A 27,319-nucleotide genomic window follows, 5' to 3' on the forward strand; every position below is an offset into this window, starting at 1 on the left:
AGGTATTTCCCATGCATTTATCACACAAGTTTTGTGCTCACCTCACACCAATTTTTGCAGTAACCGTGCAGTAAGTGCAAAACACTTTAGTAAAACAGCCTCTTGCTTATTAGCTGCCTGAAGTATATGTGTAGTAAATTGAGATACATTACATTTTTTTTTTTTAAATCACACTGTTTATATCTGCTATCCATTAAATATTTCGTACATTAAACAGAGTGTGTGTACAAATAAAACCGTTCAACATAATATTAAAATAGTCGACTGTACTTAGGATACAGAAGAATGTTTTGTGCAAAATACTTTCGTTTAAGTAATGCCTGGTATCATTTAGCAGCCTTGGTGCTGGGAGAAGGCTCAGCTGCAAGTCTACAGAATGGAATCACCGCAGATGTAAGCAGAGCCCCTCTTCCAGTGTATCAAGTGTCCTCCTGGCCATACTTGAAACATGAGTAATAAATAAGCGAGTTTTCACTAATAGAACTGCTTCATCCTTCAGGGTTTGAAAGGTCCACACGATGTAGGATGCAGGGAACTGTGGCCAGTGTGCTGAACGCAGGTGAAGATACCCCCTCCTTTAAATTCACAGAAGTGAAGGCTCACAAGTTTCACCCCCTTTGCCAAAACTATTCTACACGCTTATCATGTTTACTGGTATTCGGTGGCGTAGCTAGGTGGGGCCATGGGGGCTTGCCCCGCCCCCCCCCAAAAAAAATATTGTTCTGGGCCCCTGGTTGGCTGGCGGGGATCCCCAACCCCCGCCAGCTGAAGACTTCGTCCAGTGCTGGTCCGCGGCAGCGCCGCATTGCCTGCCCTGCTCTGTCTTCCCCTCACGTCCTGCACGCTCCTTTTAGTGTAATTGAGCATGCTCAGTTTCACTAAAAGGAGCGTGCCGGACGTGAGGGGAAGAGAGAGCAGGGCAGGCAATGCGGTGGTGCCGGAGACCAGTGCTGAACGAAGTCTTTAGCTGGCGGGGGTTGCGGACCCTCGCCAGCCAAGGTATTTGCGGCTAAGCTGGCAGGGGTTGGGGACCCCCACCAGCCAAGATGTTACAGTGGTGGCAGTGGGCGGCGGAGGGGGAGTCAGCAAGGGGGCAGGGTGGCAACCAAAATGTGCCCCCCCCCCCCACCTTGGGCTCTGGCCCTCTCCCACCTCGAGGTCTGGCTACGCCCCTGCAGGTATTGCATAAAACTTCTACATAAAATACTTCCAGGCTGTGCCATTCCTGTGTCCAGATAGCCAAAAATGAGTGGGCCACCCTTATAGTTCATTGGCAAGGTTTCCTTTGACCAACCAGGGCCAGGACTGCTATAGAAGCAGTATTGCCAGTCCTCAAGGGAAGGAAGTCTCCCTTATAGTCTACAGTACCACTTAGTGGCAGGACTTAAGGCTTCCGATTCTGGAAGGAGCAGTCCTGGTGCTTACCCCCTCCCTCGGTAAAGGGCTTTGGCAGCAACGGCTGGCGGAGGAAAACTGGTGGAAATTTCAGTTGCTGAAAATAGAGATACATGGCACCATAGCCCACATGAAACCAGTTCTGATTGAGCTAGAAATCCCAGCATCCCTCACCACATAAAAACCTCAGGCATAGTTGTAAAACAAGTTTTTAAAAATGTATGTACATTTTTCTTCTTGTTCTATAGAAAAGACTTATAAAAAATAGAACTCTCTATTATAAGAAAGCACCTAACAACATTGTTTCTCCAGGTGTAAACACAACTCATGAGAAATACCCATTTTCAACATAAATAATCAAAGTGCATGGGATTTGTGCAATATGCCTGACACTACGCAATTCTCTGACCTGGTTCTCATTCCTGAATTCTCAGAGCCTTATACGATTAAATTTCAGTGAATAAAAAATTTGGTCTACGTCCCTTCAGCAACCCAAAGTGAAAGTCCATTTGTCATTCAGTAGGAACAAAATCCTTCCAGGTACTACTGCTTCTGAGGCCAGATAAGATCCAGAGTTGGCGACAAGTCCCATTGAAACTGTGACCCAACATTGATCCACATCACAAGAGAACCCAGCCCAGTACCCTGTACTATTTGGTGGTGGGTATATTGAAAAGAAAATATTGAGGGGGCAATCGCATTTCATCTTGCTCAGGACCAGTAGGAGGAAGCCATGTTGATGACTGGACCTCTTCATAAGATGGGGGTGGAGTTAACGTGCCAGCATTTTGATTGGTGACGTGGCTTGCAGTTCCAAGGTTTGCTGGAATTTGTCCTTCCTCTTGGATCAGAGATGTTGGTGCCTCGGATGGTGAGTTTAGAGGGTTTTCATTTCCTTGAGGGCCATACACTGCCTCTTCATATGAAGGGAGAAGGACTGGCTGTCCATTTACGATGAGGACATTTGGCTCTTCCATTCTTTGGTAGTTGCTAAGAAGAAATATAACGACATTTATGTAAACTTCCATCCTGATTCACAACGTGGAAACAGTTGCAAATGAGTTATTGCCAGTTTTTACCAATATGTTACGGAAACAAGGCATTATCCATTTTCAGAACTAAATGCACAAGCTCTATGTATCTTTTATTAAAATTCTTATATAACGCTTAAACAAAAAAAGCAGTCTACATAAAAATCACATTCATAAAATGCAAATACACAAACACAACAAAAACTCACAAAAAAAGCCCCAAACCCCTTCCGTTTATATGCTAGTCATAAAGGAAAAATCTACATCCCCTTCTCAGTCGTAAAAGACTCTTGGCCTGGAGCTCTGGAAAAGAACTTTCACAGCCCAATCATTTTTAGGGCTATGATAGACACTTCGTAAAAATGCCCCCAAGCACAATGGTGACCTGTGCAAAATCTGAGAAATTTCCTATCCAAAAAACGTGTCAGCTGCCGTTATAGTCTCCCTGAATGATATGATGACCCCATTCTCCATCAGCTGCACACCTCTAATTTTCTTAGGGGTCCTTTTACTTACCACAGCTTAAAATGCTTTACCGTGGAGCGTGCTCAGTCATCCCTTAGTAAATTTTAGCATCGGTGCGCACTTCCCACACACTAAAAGATCAATTTTATTTTTTTTACTGCTGGGTGCGGAGAGTAAGCCTACTCTGCGCTAATCAGTTAGCGCAGCTCCATTGCTGCATGCTGATTAGCGCATGAGCCCTTACTGCCTACAAAACATGTAATTATTGGCACTAATTAGATTTAACTGGAACTTACTACACACCTAAAGTTTACACGCAAGTAAAGAAAAAAGGGGCACAGAAATGGGAAGGTGATTAGCAGAATGGGAGCATTCCAAGCATTTTTGTGCGTGGTTATAGAATATGGGGGCATAAGCGCCTAATTTAGATGCGTAAATTTACACCGCGTTTCAGTTGGTGCAAATGACCACAACTAAAGTTAGGTGTGACTCCACGGCATCACCATCCACTTGCGAGGGGGGATTTTTTAGGAACCAATGTTTTTTTTCTCTGTATAAAGAGCTTTTTCATGTTGGTTCGGTTTTTTTCCCTCTTCATTGATTATAGAGGCCAATTATATTACTTTGCTCCAAATATAGTTGAGTTGCACCCATTGTGGGTGCAGATATTCACCATTGAATTGTCTCACTAGGAAGATTTGAGGTCTTCTTTATTTTTTAACACACGCAAAAAACGCCTGTTTCTGCAAAAATGAAACGGGCCCTAGGAAGGCTCTCATCTAAGCGATTTCTTCTCTCCCCTGCCCTGCCCTCCCATCCCATCCATGTCCAGCGATTCTCCCCTCCCATCCATGTCCAGTGATTCTCCCTTCCCCTCCATGTCCGGTGACTCGCCCCAGCTCCCACCTGCCCCCCTTTTAAGCACCCAAGTTCCAGTTCAACCCCAGCCCTCACCTGCCCACCCTCTTCTCCCACAACAGCCCTCCTTTCCGTCCTGCTGCCCTTCCTTTAAAACATTTATTTTATTTATTTATTGCACTTGTATCCCACATTTTCCCACCTATTTGCAGGCTCAATGCGGCTTACAGAGACCTGTTGTGGCATCGCCATACAGGGCAAACGATACAGTTGGAGTTACCTGAAGTCACAGCGGCATCAGTGAAAACAGCAGGCTCAGCTCACCTCCAGCCTTCCCTTTCCTTCTCGCTCAGTGTCCCGCCCTCCTCTGATGTAATTTCCTCTTTCCGTGAGGGTAGGACACTGAGAGGGGAGGGAAGGGAAGGCTGGAGGTGAGCCGATTACGTATACCTCATTTGCATATGGTTATGAACCCAGCCAGCCATCCAGGGATGCAGATTGATGAGTTATTATATAGGAGATATTACATAAAGTCTTAAGTGCTATTCTATAAACAGCGCCTAACTTTAAGCACAGCTTATAGAATAGCGCTTTGTTCTGCACCAAATATGGAATCTAGCCCTTAGTGAGTTAAATGGTTCAGTTTTATCCATACAAGTAGCGAAAATGCATGCATGAGTTGTGTCTTGGAAACACAAAGCTTGCTTTGAATATCAGGTCTACAGAGATTCATCATGCATGCTAAATGTTAGTGGGCTGTAGCTCATTTGCCCCATAGAGGCTGAAACTGGTCCAAACTAAACCTGTTCCCCCTCCTCAAACAGAGATATCCCTCCAATCTCTTCCCACTCCCTGGACCCACCTGAAGGCTCCCCTCCCTGGGCCTACCTTCAATCAGTGGTAGTCTAGTGGCTTAGTCGGTGCAGGAGCAATCCCCAGTCACTCCTGCCCACGCCACCTCCACTGTCTAAAAAGTTGCCACAATCTCCAGTGACAGTCTCGCAAGATTGCCAGTAGAAGTCGCAACAGCCATTTTGTGGTTGGGGATTGTTCCTGCTTTGACTAAGCCTCTAGACCACCACCGACTGAAAGGCAGACTTGGGGATGGGGGCCTATGGGAGGGCAGGGAAGGAGTGATCTGGGGTGGGGGGGAGATTCCTGTTCAGAAGAAGGGCACAATGGGCCACAGTGCTGGATTTGAAAAAGTAGTGACCACTTTCAGTTTTGGCCGAAGCCGAGTAGCAAAATTGGTTTTGGTCAAAAAAAAAATTTTTCAATGGTTTTGGTCACCCTCTAACTTCATAGAACTATTTTAAAATAAATCAGACACGCTTAGTGGTAACAGCAGATTTGCGGTACAGGAAACGTTTGACCTAGTTCAAAACTGAGAGCAAAGACAGCTGCCTTGGTTGGTCTCTAGACGTGCGAGTGCAGGAGGAGTGGCCTAGTGGTTAGGGTGGTGGACTTTGGTCCTGAGGAACTGAGTTCGATTCCCACTTCAGGCACAGGCAGCTCCTTGTGACTCTGGGCAAGTCACTTAACCCTCTATTGCCCCATGTAAGCCGCATTGAGCCTGCCATGAGTGGGAAAGCGCAGGGTACAAATGTAACAAAAATAAAATAGATACTATTGGAGATTCTACATGGAATGTTGCTACTATTGGAGATTCTACATGGAATGTTGCTATTCCACTAGCAACATTCCATGTAGAAGGCTGCGCAGGCTTCTGTTTCTGTGAGTCTGACGTCCTGCACGTACGTGCAGGACGTCAGACTCACAGAAGCAGAAGCCTGCGCGGCCACATTGGTGATCTGCAAGGGCCGACTTCTACATGGAATGTTGCTAGTGGAATTGCAACATTCCATGTAGAATCTGAAATAGTAGCAACAGTGGAGGAGTGGCCTAGTGGTTAGGGTGGTGGACTTTGGTCCTGGGGGAACTGAGGAACTGAGTTCGATTCCCGGCACAGGCAGCTCCTTGTGACTCTGGGCAAGTCACTTAACCCTCCATTGCCCGCCGCATTGAGCCTGCCATGAGTGGGAAAGCGCGGGGTACAAATGTAACAACAACAAAACAAAAAACTCTACATATGTACGTGACGTGCGACTAGGCTAAACAAAACTAGAATCAGCCTGGAAGTGTGCAGTTTCCTAGGTACAGTCACACACCTACAGCCTGCCCGTACACGTCCAGGAGTGCTATACACCATAGTCTGCGTAGCTCCAGAACTCACCTTCCACCCTGGGAACAGCAGGGTTTGGGTCTCAGCAGAACACAGACCGTTGCCGTCAGCAGTAAGGAGGAAACAGTAATAGCCACCACTGCCATGATGGGGAAGGATGAGACTGTTGGTACAGTGCGTGTGGTTGAATGCACACTGGGCCCTGAAACAAAGATACAGGATTACAGACCCTATATATATTTTTTTTTTTCAGAAACAGATTTCATTGTGTTTTCTTTTTCTGTGAAATCGCTTAGCTTTCTTACCCATATTTGCTTTAAATTGCAGAATACCAAACGGTCTACAACCTTCGCCGACTACATTTAAAACTGCTTTGAAAACATGGTTGTTTTGTTCCTAGTACATAGCATGAAGAAACAAATGAGAAGACTGAATCCCCAGAGACACTGCATCAAAGGACTTAAAAACAAAAGGCTATTCAATGCAGTTCTTCAAAAATAACATCACCGAACCCGCCCTGCACATGAACGCCTGAAAGAGGGAGTCCTGGGAGGTTGTGCATGGCATAGACTAAACTTTCAGACCATTTTCTGCAGGAAAACTAATTTTTTCCAACCAGACGTTTCCAGGTTCATCTCCAGGAAAGATTTGATGTACACCTTTTCCTCTCCCAACAGACTGTGGAAACGCCAAAGTACTTTCCATCGTACTTCCTCCCTATACAACTTTTTAGTGACATCACAAGTCACCGAAAATATTCTCATCCTAGAAACAGAGGACGGAGGAGCGCTTCCAAGCTAAACAAACAAACTACCAGAATCCAGCCCTGGGAGCTACATCAATCCAGTCTGCAAATTTCCTCTTAATTAGCCCCCTTAAAACAGGACTAACTTGTAAAGCACTTACACTCAACGGGGAATGAGTGACTTAATATATCTGTGAGACAGTAATTTAACAAGCTGATTTAGGAAAGGAAGATAAAAGAGGTGTGTGGGGGGGGGGTGGGGGGAGTTAGGAACTTACAGGGGGATGATCAGAAGCAAACGCCAGCGCTAGAGGCTGTTAGCACCATGCTAACGCCCCATGATCAGAGCCCTTGAGCGCGTGAAACGTGCTGGAGGGCTCTGAACGCAACTAGCATGCAAATGCATGCTTAACAGGGCTAAACATATTCATCCCCAATGATCAGCGGCCAGCACGCCAAAGATTGGGTCACTGGCTGCGGCAAACCCTACGCCAGCTCCGAGCTGGCGTTAGGGTTTGCAGATCATTGGGGAGGAATGGTGACCTCTGTCCAGCATGCATTTGCATGCTGGCAGGCCCCCAGTCCCCCCAACAGCAAACCTGCCAGTGACAGGGGGAAGGAGGACCGGCGGACCTCCGGTCCCCCTGACGATCCCCTTCCCAGGCTCAGGGAGGGCTGGAGATCCAGTGGGTCTCCAGCCCCCCCCCCCCAACTCCCCCAGCAAAAGGTCCCTGGTGGCCTAGTGGGCAACAAACCAACATCCCCCCAGTGACAGGGGGGCTGGAGGTCCGCTGGACCGCTGGTCCCCTCCCAGGTTCAGGGAGGGCTGGAGATCTGGTGGGTCTCCAGCCCCCCCTAATCCCCCAGCAAAGGGGTCCCTGGTGGTCCAGTCCCCCCTACCTTGTGTGTTGAAGGAGGGAGAGTAGCCTGCCTCCCTCCTCTTCCTGCGACGCTGCAAAACAGCGGCGCTCAGCCCTGCCCAGTGTATCCTTGGCATGTGTGGAGACGGTGCTTCAGCTGGCAGGGGTTGTGGACCCCCGCCAGCCAAGGTATGAGCAGCAGCGGCGGTGGGTGGGTGGGGAGGCAGGCCAAAATGTGCCCCCTCACTTTGGGATCTGGCCCCCTCCTACCTCAAGGTCTGGCTGGGGTTAGGCTATCTGAGAGACCAATGAAGTAAGGCGTGCTAGGCTTTGCACAATGGTTAGCTCAGTTTTGGTTCACAGTCGAGCACCCAGTGAATTGCAGATGAAGGCTCATTGCACCGGATCCCAGTCATGGCTCCAACTAAGCTACAAATTCAAAGGTCAAGAGAAACCCACAGGCCAGCAAGTCTAGTTTCCTGGTTACCAGCTGAGTGAACGTGTGAGTGCTTTAATGGAAAGCACATGTACACCCTACTAATGAGGGAATAACTGCTGGAGTGCCTGGGAATAGGTAATGCCATGGGAACTAAAGAGCTGTGGGGAGGGGGGGAGAGAGAGCACCTTTGTGGGTGTGGAGATGGAGACAGACAGCGTGTTGAGGGGGAGACAGTACCTGGGTTGGATGGGAGAAGCCTGCAAATGCTGGGACCACTGCAAATGTCTTGTGGGCATCTGCTGTCTCATAAAATGTATTTGAATACGTTGCTAAATTATATCATCCTGAAGACCAGATACATTTGCCATCGTCAGTTTTAGATATTTCTTGAAAAAAATCTTGTTTTACAGATATGGTTGAGAAAAAGGAACAATGCTAGGGAACGGTTAAGTTGGAGTTTACTTTAATAAAGATTTCTGCTAACTAGGGCTCTGAATTAACTGAGTTAACTAACACAGTGGGTTCCCAAACCTGGTTCTTGAGGCACCCCAGACAGTCAGGTTTTCAAGATACCCACAATGAATATTCATGAGAGAGATTTGCATGCACATCTCTTTCATGAATATTCATTGTTGATATTCTGAAAACCCCTGACTGGAGTGTCTCCAGGATCAGGTATGGGAACCACCGAACTAACACAATCGGCTAGTTATTTTTTTGTGCGATGAACATTTGTAATCATGATTAATCTTGGTCCGGCATCGCCTGGGTCATGGGCAGCATCTGCAAGGCAAGCAGGCTTCCTGCTCCAGCCTCAAGACCCTTCCTGTAGCTGTGGAAACAGGAAGTTGCATCAGAGGAAGCGGGGCACAGCTGCAGAAAGGCTCTCAGGGCTAGTGGAGGAAGCCTGCTTGCAATGAAGATGCTGCCTGCAACCCAGGTAAGTACAGCGATGTCAGACCATTAACTCAAGATTAAAAAATGTTAAACACAAGATTAATCGCAATTAAAATGTCTAATCATCCAACAGTGTACTGTTAACATTTCAATGTCCAATCATTGGAAATATAAACTATAAATATATCAAAAGGAAACTGGTTCCATTCATTCACTGTACTTATAAATACAGAACACAGTTATCAATGTGCAAGTCAGAGTTCTTCAATTAAAGGAGGAAATCGCCTCAAAAACAAGCCCCTCCCACAAATAAAAATGGGGTAAAGGCTACAGCTTCATCATCACAGGCGTTTCTATAAACCTCCTCTTCATGCTACCGTCGGCATTTTTTGAACGGATTGATTTATGACCGAAGAATTGGGTGATTGCATGGCTGTGGTCCTGAAGCAGCGGAATGTGAAACGGGACCGTTGACCACAGTTAAATCATGGTCTGGGAGGAGAAAGCCTGCAGTCAGCCGAAGTTAAGTTAAAAAGTTTTATACAGTATACTCGGCAGAGCGGCTTTGTTATAGAGCATTAAGAAAAAGAACTTTCAAAAAAATGTTTTAAAAAAAGAGGAGGTTTATAGAAACGCCTGTGATGATGAAGCTGTAGCCTTTACCCCATTTTTATTTGTGGGAGGGGCTTGTTTTTGAGGCGATTTCCTCCTTTAATTGAAGAACTCTGACTTGCACATTGATAACTGTGTTCTGTATTTATAAGTACAATCATTGGAAATACCATCACCTGTTTGTCATTAAGAAACATGTTAAGAACAGTGGCGTTCCTGGGGGGGGGGGGGCGGTCTGCCCCGGGTGCACGCCGCTGGGGGGGTGCCACGCGCCTGTCAGCGCCACTCGTTCCGTGCTCCCTCTGCCCCGGAACAGGTTACTTCCTGTTCCGGGGCAGAGGGAGCATGGAACGAGCGAAGCCGACAGGCGCGTGCCCCCCTCCCCCCCAGCAGGTAAAAATGCACCCGGGGGGGGGGGCATTGGCGATCCGCCCCGAGTGTCAGCCACCCTAGGAACGCCACTGGTTAAGAAACACATAGGGCAGTGGTTCCCCAACCTGGTCCTGGAGGCACCCCAGACAGTCAGGTTTTCATGATATCCACAATGAATATTCATGAGAGTGATTTGCATAGCGAGGTGGCAGTACATGCAAATCTCTCTCATGAATATTCCTTGTGGATATCCTGAAAATCTGACTGGCTGGGGTGCCTCCAGGACCAGATTCGGGAACCACTGGCATAGGGCCATGTCAAATAGAGGCAACAAGTCAAAAGTCAGGAGCAGGTTAAGAACTCACCTGCCACAGCCTGGCAAGAGACTCTGTTGTTCATTGTCCACTTCCCCTTCCTGCACACAGAGATCCTGGACTGGCCGCTGAACATGTAGCCGCTCTCACAGTAATATTCCACAAGGGTGCCAGATAATGCTTTGCCACCAGCGAGCATTGAACATGAAGAGGCACAACGGAAGCCGCCATGCTCCGGGACCTGGGGCCACTGGCAGTCTGAGAGAAAGTAATAAAACAAAACATGTTTGCAAATACTGCTTTTTCTCTTGCTGCTCTTGTTCTTTGCACACTGAGGAACTGATGTCTCTACACCAGTGGTGTTAACTGGGTGGGGCCACATGGACCTGGGCATAGGCGGTCGGTGGCCCAACTGTTTGGGGAGGCTAAAGGGGGTGGGGTTAGGGGTGGAGCTTAAATCCATAATTGTCTGATAACACAGAAAAAAATTAAAAATAAAAATAAAAGTCACAATTAATACCTTTTATTAAATTTAGATATTAGATATGTATCATATGTCAAAGAATAAAGTGGTTGCTCAAAGCATATTCTAAGCACAATCGCTCAACTGCAAAACACTATGCACAACTTTGTGCAAAAACACACTCAGAACCTTACTGTACCATAAATATTACACTTGGCAGAACTTAATACACCAATATACCACCCATACGGAAAATGCAAACCGTCAACAGTATGAAACAAGGGATCATAATATCACAATTCTCATGTACAGCCACAAAACACCCTAATTCATGTTTAATGTGGGATAAAATGCCATAAATAAGTAAATAAATATAAACTTTTAATGTTGAGCACCTGATTCTCAAAGTGGACATATTCCAAACACTATTATGAAAATAAAATGATCTTTTCTACCTTTGTTGTCTGGTTGTCCGATTCTGCTGCTATCTGTTCTCAGTGCAGGTCAGGAAGTCACCCCCCCTTAAATATCTCCCTGGCAACCCAGACAACCCCCCCCCCCTCCCCCTGCTCTCCCAGCAGTAAGGTAAACAAACCATAAACCAATTTCTACAATTGGTTACACAAGGCTAGAGGGCTTTCACTGCAGCTCCTGCTGTGAGGATGGAGGTAAATCAACAATTTAAACCTCTCAGAGAACAGCAGGGGAGGCTTAGCCTGTCCAAGCCTCTTATACCGGGCACCTATGACCTGGGTCCCCCAAATTTGCTCTGGTCCCCAACTCCCGCCAGCTGAAGACTTCGTCCAGTGTTGGTCTGCGGCAGGGCCGCCGCATTGCCTGCCCTGCTCTCTCTTCCCCTCACGTCGGGCATGCTCCTTTTAGTGAAATTGAGCTTGCTCAGTTTCACTAAAAGGAGCATGCCGGATGTGAGGGGGAGAGAGAACAGGACAGGCAATGCGGTGGCGCCGGAGACCAGCGCTGGATGAAGTCTTCAGCTGGCGGAGGTTGGGGACCCCCGCCAGCCAAGGTATTTGCGGCAGCAGTGCTTCAACTGGCAGAGGTTGGGGGCTCCTGCCAGCCAAGATATACAGCAGCGGCAGTGGGCGGCAGAGGGGGTGACCAAAATGTGCCCCCCCCCACCCACCTTGGGCTCTGGTCCCCTGCCACCTTGAGGTCTGTCTAAGCCCCTGCTCTACACTTTGCTCTTTTTCACTTTCCACAATACACCTCCCATTTTACTCTGTCCTGGAAGTCTCCACCAGCCTCCTTTGTCTTCCTACCTAAATTGCTTCACTGATGGCCCTTTAATAACTGCCCCTTCCACAGGCAGACCCTGCGTGATCAAGGAAAATGATATATTTGAATATCTGGGGCACATTATTTCTGTTGGCCATGTCTCCAAAATTCCCATACAAGCCACAGAATTGTTGAAGAATTATCTGTCCAATTTATTTATTTATTGCATTTGTATCCCACCTTTTCCCACCTATTTGCAGGCTCAAAGTGGCTTACAGAGTGTAGTTATGACATAATCATTTCGTGATAACAGGTACAATTCTTATAGTTTGAATGTTGGTAAGAGAAGATAGGCATAGTCGTTTCATGATAACAAGTACAATTATTACTGTTTTAAAGATTAGGTAAGGGAGGATAGACGGAAAGTGTTAGGTAAGTTAGAGGTGAGCTGCGGTAACTGTGTGGATTGTTGAAGTAGTTTTCTAGGCTATGTATTTTCCTTGTAGGCCTTTTGGAAGAGATGAGTCTTCAGAGATTTGCGGAAGTTAATCTTGTCAGGAAAAGACAGAACTGCAGTTTTATTCAGCATAATATAAGTCATACTGTTCCTCCCCATCCACCTTTCCATCGTTCCCTACCTTGCCTCTTGCACTGACAAGTCTCATACCCCTCCGGCTCAGTGAAGGTTTCACCCTGTCTCCTTGCTGGGCCCCAGGCCAGCAGATTCAGCATAGAATCAGCTGCACTCATCCAGGAAAAGTCTATAACAGTTGCATGTCCTGCTCCAACAAGCTGGGATCCCTCCTTCCTGAGCTATAACTCTGCCCCTACTTTCACCAATGTTTCAGCACAGAGTGACTAAATTAGACAACCACACCTAATGGTCTGGTTATAAAAAAAAATGCTACGGGGGGGGGGGGGGGGGGGGGTGGTGGACTGTGAACATAAGAACGGAAGCATTGCCATACTGGGACAGACCAAAGGTCTATCCCAATATCCTGTTTCCAACAGTGGCCAATCCAGGTCACAAGTACCTGGCAAGATCCCAAAACCGTAAAACAGATTTTATGCTGCTTATCCTAGAAATAAGCAGTGGATTTTCCCAAGTCCATCTTAATAATGGCTCATGGACTTTCCTTTTAGTAAATTAGCCAACCCTTTTTTTAAACCCTGCTAAGCTATGCTTTTACCAAATTCTTTGGCAAGGATCTCCATGACTCGCCCCTTCCTCCCATCCTTACCAGGTAGGCTCAGGGTCACTAACAACAGACAACTCCTCAGACTGTTCTGCACAGAGCTACAATCACAATTTAACACTAATGCTTAAGCACGGATAAACTCAATTGCCTTACAATACTACTACTACTTAACATTTCTAAAGCGCTACTAGGGTTACACAGCGCAGTACAATTTAACATAGAAGGACAATCCCTGCTCGAAGAGCTTACAATCTAAAAGACGCGTGAGCAGACAGACCAATAGGGGCAGTCAAATTGGAGAGTCTGGAGTTCCTGAAAGGTAAGAGTTAGGTGCCGAAAGCAGCACCGAAGAGGTGGGGACAAAGAAACGAAACGGTACAAAGAAAGTTACCTCTAATCTTCTGTGAGGTAGAAGGACAGCCAAACACCAGAAATAATAAAATCACAAGCCACATAGGTGCTGCCATGTTGAATCCAAGGTGCATCTGCAGGTTTCCCATCCCCCAGCAAAAGGCTTCAGTGTGAATGTCAGAAGAACAATGCACTATTTAAAAAGTAATAATACATACATTATATTAAATGTTGAAGCAGAAGATCAAAAACAGAGAACACCTCTGGGTCCCATGATTTCTTTGAATATCATGTTACATTGTAGCGGAGGAGGTGACAGCATATTTTTAAGGGCTTCCTTAGTACATCCTAATGCCAAACCAAAACAGACTGTAGAATGTTTTGGTGCTTCTTGTAAGAAAAATAATTTTAAAAATAAAGGACCCTTTGCAAAGATCTGAACACGTAGCCATAAGTAATGCACTCACTGTGGTTTGTTTACAAGTGTCAGGAACAGCAAACAGGAGGGACCTCTACATAGACAGTGAAATCAAACTGAAGTGGAGGCTGACCAACAGACACTCCAAGGCAGCAGTGGCGTACCAAGGGGGAGGGCGGTGGGGGCGGTCCGCCCCAGGTGCACGCCGCTGGAGGGGGGGGTGCCGCTCGCCGGTCAGCATCGTTGGTTTCCATGCTCCCTCTGCCCCGGAACAGGAAGTAGCCTGTTCCGGGGCAGAGGGAGCATGGAAACCAATGACGCTGACCGGCACGCGGCACCCCCCCCCCAGTGGCGTGCACCTGGGGGGGGTTCTTTTGCCGGGGTAGAGGGTGTCCCTTCGCCGGGGGGGGGGTCGCGCTGCACGGGGGGGGGGGGTGCATTGGCGATCCGCCCCAGGTGTCAGCGCCCCTCCGAACGCCACTGCAAGGCAGAAAGTAGCTACCACCTTCTTTCTATCTCCCTCTACTGTCTGTCTATTTATTTATTTCTGACATTTATATCCCACATTATCCCAAACAAGTTTGAGTTCAATGTGGCTTACAATAAACAGCATAGGATACATAACAAAGAATAATGCGTAAGAAAGTAATTTGTTGTTAAGAATGCAATTTTACAATACTGTATCATAAACCTACTGGGATAACTATGGGTGTTCAACATTTAGAAAATATATTATGAATGAGAAATTGTATACGAAGCAAAAAGAAAGTTAATGGTAAATAGAGTAATAACCAATTCAGGTAATAAATAACGTAGGAACGTGCAGGACGTCAGGACTCACAGAAACAGAATCCAGATCAGCAACGCGCCAGAGACCGGCGCTGAAGCGGACTTCAGCTGGCGGGGTATGGGGGACCCCTGCCAGCAAAGGTACCTGACGGCGGCGGGTGGAGGGGGGTCGAATGTGGCAGGGGAGGGTCGGCGGTGGGTGAAAGCAGGGGGCCCAGGCTAAATATGAGGGGGCCCATGCCTCCGTGGCCCCACCTAGCTACGCCCCTGGTTCTTATTTATATATTTTTTTTCATTGCAGCTTAAGTTATTTTTGAAGTACCTCCATTTCTTTTTTTTCTATTTGTTTGATTAGTTTTCTTTCACTGCTGCTTTAAAAAAAAGTATTTGGCACTTAGTGTCTCCTTTATGTCTGTCAACACTATGTTTCCTCTCTCTCTGATTTCATCATTTTACTTGGGTTTTTTTTCAGTCCATACACATTGTCTTTTATTTGCACATCTGTATGGCTATGTAACATATGTTTTGAAGTCTAGTCTTAACACTATGCACCATTTTTCTAATTAAGGCTGTTAATAAAACTTAATATGTCCTTTATCATTTGCATGTTATGATTATACAGTTTCGTTGCACAATAAAGACTTCTTGCAAATAAAAAAAAAAATATGTCCTTTATCACAGTTGCTCTATACATGAACAAATATTATGGTCAATTGTTTTTTTCAGTTTGATGTATCTTGTTTGATTGCATTTTTTAACTTTAAAGTTCTGTTATTTATCATTACTTTTCACTTGTGTTATATATTTTAACCTTTTATATATATATATTCTTTTTATATTTTACTGTTCCATTTATATACTTTTTATTATCATTACATGTAGTATGTGGGGTTTTCTTTATATATATATATATATATATAGTTGATGTATAATACACGTGTATATTTTTTTGAACATTATTGTGACCCCTGATGCAGGCGTTTGATTACACCAAAACGCAGACTGTGTTGGATCCCCTTGTCAAAGCAGCAAATAAGTTGTTTACAAGTGTTTCATAACCTTTAATTTTGAGCAGGTCAAGACTATTTAGAGCCCTGGACTGTGACTGAAGTCAGTTTTTGTAGTCTAGTTCTGGAGACACGGCCAAGAGGTCAGGTTTTCATAAGAACACAAGAGTAGCCATACTGGGTCAGAACAATGGTCCTTCTAGCCCAGTATCCTGTTTTCCAAACAGTGGCCAAGCCAGGTCACAAGTACCTGGCAGAAACCCAAATCGTGGCAACACTCCATACTACAAATCCATACACATGAGCTATTTGGATATTCACAAAGTAGGAGGAGACCTCCCAAAAATCAAACCTAGATGAGAATTCAGTGAGCTGTTTCAAGGCTTCTCTGTGCTAGTCAGATTACTGGAGAGTACAGCTGAGCAAAGCTTGTGAAAGGCCTGTGATACTGTCTGTGGGAAGGCACATCCTCTTTTCGGTGATAAAAGCCCCTTCTGATATATCATGTGCTTTTAGTTTGCTGGTCTCCAGAGAACTCGTGTTGTCCTGTTATCCCAAGGGGGACTCCAGACCGCAAGAGGATCAACTTCATCTTCCTCGACTCCCTCCTCATGCAGCTCAAGTGTAGGGAACTCTCCCTATATCCAGAAGTTGATCTTCCTGAGACAAAATGATGGTACAATGTAAGAGGACTGACTCAACTAAATTCTTTAAAGAAAAAATAATAAAGATGGAAAAATGAAAAAAAATGAAAAGTACTGAAAATTTTTTTTTGAAATGGAGAAGTTCTCAGAGTATTAACTCACCCAAGCGAAGCGAAAGTATCGCCTCTAAGGGTAGACAAGTTTCTCAATCATAGAACAACTCCGATAAATGTTTTATATTCTTTGAGCATCACCTGTGCTCTTCATGTTTTAAATACTAATACCCAATACCAGGAAAAATTATTATTAGTGAGGTCAATCCTATCACTTCCACCGTTGACCTCATGCACTAAAACTCAAGATTCTAGAGTTCAGTTTCACTAACTGTCTATCAAAAACTAAGAAGTGATAAGAAATGATAAGATGTTACTGGAACATACCTGTAGTCTACTGGGCTATAAGAATAGTTCCTCGACTACCCCAGTTTCTAATTGTATTACTATTATTAAATTCAAAAAGAATTCTCTTAAGGTTACACAAGTAACCAATGTATGTAATGACATACTAATTACATTCACCTGCTGATACTATCTTAAAGCTGACTACCATAAAGAAAAAAAGCCAACAGATAAATTGGTCTACAGGCTCCTCCCAAAGTATGTTAACCAATATCATAGAATTATAGTAACATGTTATACAATTCTACGCAAACGCTTATTATATGCTATTATGGTAGTCAGCTTTAAGATAGTATCAGCAGGTGAATGTAATTAGTATAGGTCATTACATACATTGGTTACTTGTGTAACCTTAAGAGAATTCTTTTTGAATTTAATAATAGTAATACAATGAGAAACTGGGGTAGTCGAGGAACTATTCTTATAGCCCAGTAGACTACAGGTATGTCCCAGTAACATCTTATCATTTCTTATCACTTCTTAGTTTTTGATAGACAGTTAGTGAAACTGAACTCTAGAATCTTGAGTTTTAGTGCATGAGGTCAACGGTGGAAGTGATAGGATTGACCTCGCTGTTTAATAAGTATAATATTTTCCTGGTATTGGGTATTCACTATTTAAAACATAAAGAGCACAGGTGATGCTCAAAGAATATAAAAAATTTATCGGAGTTGTTCTATGATTGAGAAACTTGTCTACCCTTAGAGGCGATACTTTCGCTTCGCTTGGGTGAGAACTTCTCCATTTCAAAAAAAAAAAAATTCAGTACTTTTAATTTTTTTTCATTTTTCCATCTTTATTATTTTTTCTTTAAAGAATTTAGTTGGGTCAATCCTCTCACATTGTACCATCATTTTTTCTCTGGTTGTTGTTTTTTTTTTTTTTTTTTGCTTATAGATTTTACCAGAGTAGGTTTGGTGGGAATTGTATGGAAAGTTCTTCCTGACAGTACCAGCAGTTCCCTTCCTGGTGCGCGATCGATGCAGATCCAACATTCCTCCCCTATTGACTACTCACTGGCCATCAGACCTTTCTATGGTATAATAAAATTTCCGTACACAAACGTCTGAAGTTTGCTCTTTGCAAAATTATTTTTTTTTAAGTTTCAATAAAATAGGAAATAAATCCCCTTTTAATGATCCACTCACATCATCTCCCACCCACCCACTAATCTAGTCCCGTTTTCCCTGACAGCAATGAATTAGTCATGGACACACTTGGAAGACAAAAAATGGCAGTGCTCGATCAGATCTTTAGGACATGGTTTCTGAGAAATGTTAACTGTAAACAACTGCAGTCAAGGAGAAGCCAAAACAAAAACGAGGAACAAGGTCAAAATCAGAATGAAAGTGAATACTTTCTGCCTGGGACGAGAAGAGCTCGTAAAAGACACAACCAACCATGTCCTATAATGTGCAGTTAATATCTAGGACTTTCCGAGAAACGGCCCATCAGCTACGGTTTAAATAGAAAGCAGAGAGAAAGTTCGGGTCCGGGGAGGTGGCACGGAAGGAGCCTCTTACCTGTGCTGTCCCGGACAGGAGAGAGGAGCAGTCAGCTACCAGCCAGACAGTCTCGAACGCTGAATGAGTCTCTCCAGAGACTGGTCCAGACTCCAGAGAAGGAAACTCCGCCCACTCGCTCCTTTACGTCACTGCCTGGAAATTCCGAGCCGCCACCGCAGCGCCTCGCTGCCGATTGGAACGTAGCCCCAGACGGAACCCTACCAAGGAGGTTCCCTATTCCTCAGTGACCATGTGGTGACCTGTAATAATCCCCAGACAGCACCTAGGGAGACTCCTGATTCCCCCCCCCACACACACACACACACACACGGACCCCTAACCCCCATCTAGAGAATTGCCCTGATTCCCCACTGATCCGTAACCCCCTAGCACAGGGAGCACCTAGGGAGGCTCCCGATTCCTTACTGACTCTAGTGATGACCCGTAACCCCACAAACAGCATCTAGAGATTGCACTGACTTTCCACTGATCTATAAACCCCAGAGGGCACCTAGGGATGCTGCTCATTCCCTACTAACCCTACTGGTGTGGCCCATAACCCCAATAGGAAGGGACGAGGATGGGCACGAGAGACCATGAAGCGTGGGGTGAATCTTTAAGGGAAGAGGGGGAGGGAGGTGAGTAGGGGGAGGGAGGGGGTATATTATACAATATTATAATATTATACAAGGAGATCACACCTAGAACAACATATGAGCAATAGCTATTGCTCATGATGTATTGTAAGCCACATTGAGCCTGCAAAGAGGTGGGAAAATGTGGGATACAAATGCAATAAATAAAAATACAGCATCTAGAGAATACCCTGGCTTTCCACTGACCCATAACCTCCAGCAGCACCTAGGGAGGCTCCTGATTCCTCACTGATCCCTAACCCCCATCTAGGGAATTGCCCTGATTCCCCACTGATCCGTAACCCCCTAGCACGGGGAGCACCTAGGGAGGCTCCCGATTCCTTACTGACTCTAGTGATGACCTGTAATCCCCAAACAGCATCTAGAAAATGCACTGACTTTCCACTGACCCATAAACCCCAGAGGGCACCTAGGGATGCTGTGCATTCCCTACTAACCCTACTGGTGTGGCCCATAACCCCAATACAGCATCTAGAGAATACCCTGGCTTTCCACTGAAACATAACCCCCCAGGACAACACCTAGAGATGGTGGTGAGGCCCATAACCCCAATACAACATCTAGAGAACACCCTGACTTTCCATAGCCTCCTGCAGCACCTAGGGAGGCTCCTGATTCCTCACTGACCCTAGTGGTGATCCATAACCCCGCAACAGTATATAGAGAATTCCCAGTCTTTCCACTGACCCATAATCCCCATTCCTTACTGACCCTAGTGGTATGACCCTTAACCCCAAAACAGCATCTAGAGAATGCCCCAATTGCCTGCTGACCCCTAACCCCCCCCCCCCAAACATCATCAAAAAATGCCCTGATTCCCCACTAACCCATAACCCCCAAACCGCATCTAAAGAGGGCTTCTACTGAACCATAATCCACAGAGAACAATTTAAGGATGCTGCCCATTCCTCACTGAGTCTAGTAGTGTCACCCATAACAGCATGTAGAGAATGCCCTGATTCCCCACTGACCCCCCTAACCCTCCAACAGCATCTAGAGAACACCCTGACTCTCTACTAATCTGTAATACCCAGAGAGCACCTAGGAAGGCTCTTACTCCCTCATTTAATGCTTAGAGAACACCTAATGCCTTACTGGCCAAGGATTCAAATGAAGTATTAGTTAATAGCTACAGAATCTCCTATTCCTCACTACCCAAGGACCCCAGCCCTCCGCAGTCATCATCTATGCCACCTGGGCAGCTCTGCTGTGGATGGCAGCTTGAATGGAAATGTTGATAGTGCCCCCTCTTCCCCACTGGTTCCTGGCATAGGGGCATTTTTGTAAATGTCAAGGATTGGATGTGTGTATGAGGCCAGGAAACACCAATGGTAGAGCAGGAGAAGCTATGGGTCATTTTGAAGAGAGCAAGGAAAGGCAAGAGACTGGCATGGCATTTCAAGAATGGGGTGAGCTATTGGGGCCATGGATAGACCAGTATTTTGTCCAAAGACAGCATCAGCAACTGGAAACCTCGGGGCAGGGTCCAGACCAAGTTACCCAGTTTCAGACTCGAAATTTTGGGACAGTCCTGGCTTTCTGACCATCCCATCCTGGTGCATTATGGAACTTGCAGCACCGATTTCAATGGGCATGATCAGGCACTACAAATCCCATACTGCTTTGTGATGCAAGTTCAAACCAGGACTGGGCAAAAAAAAAAAAAATCTCTAGGCTGGAACTGGGTAACTTGGCATCTCTGCAGGGCCAGATATTTGTTTGTTTGACCCCTCCACTGACAACAGTTTTCCATTACCCCTACATAGTGTGGTAGTAGTAGTAGTGAGGTTCTTTAAATTCACAAACATCACTACATTTTATTCCCTCCTTTCTCAGCACCAGACCCAGCTCAGGCATTCTGGTAACCCTGTCTTTATACAGACCCTCCTACTCCTGCCTATCCATATCTACAAAGCCGCCTCCTCTTCACTCACCAATTACCCCCACATTCCTAATAGGCATACTGTCTCCTATCCCACACTCACTAATGGTTGACCACAACACTACTTACTACACACACCCCCCTACCAATCAAATCTCCTAATCTATACTTACCAATAACTCCTACAATCTGACACCTACAGCGCCTCAAACTCCTAACCAGCATCTAGAAAACCTCCTAGTTGAAGAGTGTGAAGCTCAAACATTTTTGTTTAGCTTTGTTTACATGAATTTTCAGTTTGTTTAATCATTTTTATTTTGTGTTAGGGGCAATGTTGAGGTGTGCATTCTTTTGCTTCATAAGATTTCACAAAAGTTTGGGAAGGGAGGATTGATTCCTGGTTTAGCCTAAAAATGATATGCAACGACATTCAAATGAATACACATCCTTACTATTTGACTCTCAGAAATGATCCTCTACCCACCTAAAGGTCTCTACAGAACCTCCTAGTCCTCACGGATCAGTGACCTAGAAAGACATACCTCCTGTCAGTATTTACACTTACTCCTCAACTCCATTGCCTCAGGTACAAACTTAGATTGTGAGCCCTCCGGCAACAGGGCAATACCCAGTGTACCTGAATATAACTCACTTTGAGCTACTACTGAAAAAGATGAGAGCAAAATCCAAATAAATATAGTAACATAGTAGATGACGGCAGAAAAAGACCTGCACGGTCCATCCAGTCTGCCCAACAAGATAAACTCATATGTGCTACTTTTGTGTATACCTTACCTTATTTTATTTATGACATTTATATCCCACAATATTCCCGCCCATGGGCAGGCTCAATGTGGCGTACAATAATTAATAAGCAAACAATAGTACAAAGTACAGTGGACAAGGGCACAGGAGAGAGAGAAATAACGAAGGAGGGAGAGGAAGAGAGGGGAGGTGACAAATTATCACGGAGGGAGCCGTAGGCTAAAAGGGTATGGTGCCTGTAGGGTTCTTGATTTGTACCTGTCCTTTTCAGGGCACAGACCGTATAAGTCTGCCCAGCACTATCCCCGCCTCCCACCACCGGTTCTGGCACAGACCGTATAAGTCTGCCCAGCACTATCCCCGCCTCCCAACCACCAGTCCCGCCTCCCACCACCAGCTCTGGCACAGACCGTATAAATAAAACTAATAATCCAACTTCCCAGCACTTTCTACAGATCCTCAGACACCTCACACTGACAACTGGTCTACACATAGCCAGTTACCCTTTCCCTTCTAGTCAGCATCTAAAGGACCTACTCCTCTCCATTCACCAACTCCTCTACTCCTAGTACTATCTACTCTTCTCGTGCACAGATAACTCCCCCATCATCCTATTTATGGACTCCCCACACACATACTTACAACCTCCACCTCACCACCTGCACCAACAGCAACTCACCAGGCAACAGCTCCTCCCTGCCCCGTCTTCAATCTTGCCTTCTCATTCATTGGCTACTACCTACCAGCAGTCTGTTTATCTTCCCTCTCATTCTCCCATACAGTCCTAACACCCACTAACCAGTCTGTGTATCTCTCACAGCTCTGATCTTGACAATTCCCACACAGCATGTAAACAAGAAAGGCTCTGAGATTGTTCTGAAGAAAGCATGCCAAATCTTCTAAAAAAAATAAAGCTGAAGCAATCGCCATTTCATTAACTTCCACTTGGTAATAATTTTCTTCAATGGCTTGACTGTGTGGCTCCCTGCCATGTCTTGTGAATTAAAAAAAAAAAAAGTTGTATATATCGGTCTAGAGGGGATAGTGCTGGGCAGACTTACACGGTCTGTGCCAGAGCCAGTGGTGGGAGGCGGGGCTGGTGGTTGGGAGGCGGGGATAGTGCTGGGCAGACTTACACGGTCTGTGCCCTGAAAAGGACAGGTACAAATCAAGGTAAGGTATACACAAAAAGTAGCACATATGAGTTTATCTTGTTGGGCAGACTGGATGGACCATGCAGGTCTTTTTCTGCAGTCATCTACTACGTTAGAGAGGGTTACAAAGCCAGTTCTTATATATATATATATATATATATATTTTTTTTTTACTCCAAGTACGGGGAATAGAGAGCTGAAAATCTTCTGATTTTGAATTGAAATGGTGATGCTAGAATCCAACCCATGAGAGCACTGAGGTCCCAGGGCCGGGACTAGCTGTGCATTCCTTCATTATAAGGGACTCTACGTATAGAATATACTTCCAGAAGAGGTACAGTTGGAAAGAGATTTTAAACAATTTAGAAAGAAGTTTAAGACATTTCTTTCGTGCCTAATTTACACAGTATAAAGTAATCTTTAGATTGTAAGCTCCTTGAGCAGGGACTGTCCTTCTATGTACAGCGCTGCGTAACCCTAGTAGCGCTTTAGAAATGTCAAGTAGTAGTAATATTCAACCGGCAATGGTCGGCCTTTTGTTAAACACTGGCCACACACAGCTGGATTATGCCTTGAAATTTGGTGCCAGCATCTATCTGGGTACTGGCACTTAATATCCAGGTACAAGGCAGCTGCCAGCAGTTACCCAGGTACTGCCAATATCCACACCTCTTTTGGAGTTGCATGCCATTGAAATTTGGCACTAGCTGTCCGGTATTTAAAGTCATTTAAATGACCCAGTGAGACTCCTGGAGGTTTAAATCGCTTGCCCATGGCGAACCATGAATATTCAGCGGCGCCTCCATGGTGTAACCCATCCCATATATTTTTTTTAAGTGCAAGCGGAGATTATATATAAATAACTTTTTGTTTTTAACCCTGAGAACATTTTTCCCTCTCAGGAACAACACTATATCAATTGCTTAAATAATTTCGCCAGACTCACCCGTGTATTTCCAACCTTCGGTACTTCCAAAGGTGTCAGTGAAGGTCTCCTTAGACTTTACTGTGCCTGTGCAAAATTTTGCGCCGTTTGCAAGGTTACCCTGATTATCAGGATGCTCCCAATAGCCCCCCCCCCCTGTTTCTCCCAGCAACCTCCAGGCACAAACTAATTAAAAGTGTGCCATATGCACACAATTCGCACATGCGAGAAGGCACCAAAGGCCCGATTTCGGCCGCATACAAATTTTAATTAGACCCTTCCCGTGTCAACAAGATCTTCCCCCTTATATTTTAATAAATTATTGGTGGCGCAGTGATTCCCGATGCTCCGGCACAACTCCAGAGCCATCGGGCAGACTGTAGCCAGTGCGCATGAGCGCATGTCACTGCCGTCATTGCACTCCACCAATGCTGCCCATGCTGGTACAGCATTTCCCTAGTTCCTGCAGGCCTTGGGAAACCCGGGGCTTCCACTCCCAGCCATGCCTGACTCTCGCCTCCATCCAGTGGTGGTCCGGAACCCCGCAGTTTGCGCCAGACGCGTGATCCTGCAGCGGACCCACCACTGGCAGCAAACAAACCCCTGGAGCCTCCCCGGAGTCAGGTAGATAAATAAAATATTGTATACTGGTTATATTAATACAGATCTCAGATGGTCAGATACAGGCTCGTTAGTTTTATAATCATCACAGTAACTATACTTTTTGTTTATAATCAACACTGACGTCCCTATCTCAACAAACCATGGTTCTCAACTCTGTCCTCAAAGATCACCTGGTGGTCGGTCTTTCAGGCTATATATGATAATATGTATAAGCTACGTTTGCGCACAAGAACATAAGAAGTGACTTGCTGAGTAAGACCAATGGTCCAGAGAACCCAGGATTCTGTCACTTTAGAGTGGACTGGCCACAATCAGAATCCGATAGATCGATCCCAGATGGAGGCAGCAATCACACCTCCCTGGCTCGTAAGCATTAAGGGGTGAATTCTATATATGGCGCTTAGTGCTATTCTAGAAACCTTGGCTAAAGTTGGGCGTGGTTTACAGAATACGCACAGCACTCGTTCCGACTAAAATTTAGGTGGGACCATTTACGCCAACTAAAACTTGGTGTTAATTGCCTGTGACTAACTTAGATGCGGATCAGGCATATTCTATAACAGTACACATAATTTTTAGGAATGCCCATGACCCTTTTCAGAGCTGCGCGTTAGAATTTACGCGCTCCACTTTACAGAATATGCTTAGAAAGTTGCGTGCGTAAATTCTAATTACTGCCAATAATTGCTTGTTAGTGGCCAACTATCAGCACCAATTGGCTTGTTAACCAATTAAGTTGGGGTAGAATTTGGCTGCACAGAACTTTAAGGCGCTATATATACAGAATCTGGGTAAATGGATCTGTCCTCCAGAAACATGTACAAATCACTTCTAACCCTAGCTTGATACATGACCACATCCTCTAGCAAACAAATCTACAGCTTAATTGTGCAACAACTGAAATGAAACTTTTTAAAATGTGTTTTATATCTGCCACCAGTTTCATGGTGCGTCCCGTCTTATTTGTAATGGTAAGTAACCATCCCTTATTTACCTATTCCACAATACTAATATAATTGATAAACCTCTCTGAGAATTTAAACAAGTTTAAAAACAATACATAAGTGCGATTAAACTTGGTTGAGACGCTCAAAACACAAGCATTGTGATGCACAGTTCATTTCTATAGATGCCCTCTCCATGCTGTACAACGCTATTGTAACTCCACCGAAACATAAATTGAAAGCCACTTTGAACTGAAACATTTTTGGATAATAGTGGGATACAAGATTGCATAAATAAATAAATATTTTTTTAAATTTTTTGTTACATTTGTACCCCGCGCTTTTCCACTCATGGCAGGCTCAATGCGGCTTACATGGGGCAATGGAGGGTTAAGTGACTTGCCCAGAGTCACAAGGAGCTGCCTGTGCCTGACGTGGGAATCGAACTCAGTTCCTCAGGACCAAAGTCCAACACCCTAACCACTAGGCCACTCCTCCACTGTTGCTACTATTTGAGATTCTACATGGAATGTTGCTATTCCACTAGCAACATTCCATGTAGAAGTCGGCCCTTGCAGATCACCAGTGTGGCCGCGCAGGCTTCTGCTTCTATGAGTCTGACATCCTGCACGTACGTGCAGGATGTCAGACTCACAGAAACAGAAGCCTTCTACCTGGAATGTTGCTAGTGGAATAGCAACATTCCATGTAGAATCTCCAATAGTAGCAACATTCCATGTAGAATCTCCAATAGTATCTATTTTATTTTTGTTAACATTTGTACCCTGCGCTTTCCCACTCATGGCAGGCTCAATGCGGCTTACATGGGGCAATGGAGGGTTAAGTGACTTGCCCAGAGTCACAAGGAACTGCCTGTGCCTGAAGTGGGAATCAAACTCAGTTCCTCAGGACCAAAGTCCACCACCCTAACCACTAGGCCACTCCTCCACAAAAAATGTATCATTTTTATGGGTTTAACATATGAATACTGTATTTTTTCACATTTTGTGCTCTTTGACTCAATACCCCTGGTTGAAGGCTTAATTACCCCATTTAGGGGGGCATTTGCACACACTGGTGTAATGGCATCTGCAAACCAAGATGCCATTATAGAATACTCTTAGATTATGGTGCTCTTGAGGAAGATCGGTGGGGCGCTTTAAATGTGGCCAATATCAGTAGTGTATATCAACTATTGAGGGCATTGATTGGTTTCATCCAGTAACAATTTGTCTTATTATCTCAAGATCAAGAACTTCTTATGGTTCCAGTAATACTGTTCATGTTATATTATGCCCATGCCTGTTATTGTATGTGGGTCGATCACCAAGAGCAATAAACGTTAACTCTCGCATCGTTAACAGAGTGATTTCTGCATCTCTTGTACAACATTGTACGGGTTTCCAACATTCTTGGAAAGATTGGTGGCAAGCGATTGCTCAAATTCAGCTAGGGAATTTGTATAAAAAGGACTGATGACGATTTAAGGCAAATGTTAAAGCAGTGGATACTGCAGATTTGAGTTTTCCTGCTTCTGATGGCACTACATTTTATTTTTTTTTCAAAATGATGAGTTCTTGCATCATATGATTAGAATGGTGAGCTGCTGGGAATATTTGTGATTCCTGTATTTGTTTCCCTGGATTGAAGATTCGAGTCTGTTATAAATAGGAAGATAGAATACTAGCGTTAAGTCGGCCAGGTCGGTCTACATTCCTCAAGTTGCGGCATCACTTGAAGAAATGCCGATGGCCCACCTGTGTATGTTCCCCCCCTTTTATAGAACAGCACCTAGTTCACATCTGCGCATAACCAGTGTTTCCTCTAAGCTGTGCGCATACGGGTCAGAAAGGGAAGCGCACAGGCTTAGCATCTGCGCACATAACATTTTTGCTGGCTTTATCATGAACAAAGGCTATATTGTACACTGAGGTGAGGCTGAAAACTTGCACACAAAAAGTTCTTCATGTGCATGTCGGCCAGCAAAAATTCGAGAGAACGTTGTGCATAACATCCAAATATTGGTGCCTACAAGTGACATGTACATTTAGGCTAAATACAGAGGTAGAGGGCATCCAAAGGCAAAGCAGAAAACAACTACGATCCAAAAAGAAGCACAGGGAGCCTTC

General features: G+C 45.0%; 1 protein-coding gene across 1 annotated transcript; it reads right to left on the bottom strand.

The window, feature by feature from the left end:
- Nucleotides 1–996: 996 nt before the first annotated feature.
- On the bottom strand, nt 997–18,320 carry LOC115480176 (sushi domain-containing protein 6-like). The gene is made up of 5 exons (XM_030218664.1): nt 18,259–18,320; nt 13,460–13,612; nt 10,222–10,428; nt 5,983–6,133; nt 997–2,385 (listed from the first exon to the last, which is right to left on the bottom strand). The coding sequence occupies exons 2-5, from the start codon at nt 13,566–13,568 to the stop codon at nt 2,046–2,048; spliced, it is 807 nt and encodes a 268-aa protein (XP_030074524.1). The 5' UTR covers nt 13,569–13,612; nt 18,259–18,320; the 3' UTR covers nt 997–2,045.
- Nucleotides 18,321–27,319: the final 8,999 nt, after the last annotated feature.

The sequence above is a fragment of the Microcaecilia unicolor genome, chromosome 11 (assembly GCF_901765095.1).
Source record: "Microcaecilia unicolor chromosome 11, aMicUni1.1, whole genome shotgun sequence".
In the NCBI taxonomy this organism is placed as follows: Eukaryota; Metazoa; Chordata; class Amphibia; order Gymnophiona; family Siphonopidae; genus Microcaecilia; species Microcaecilia unicolor.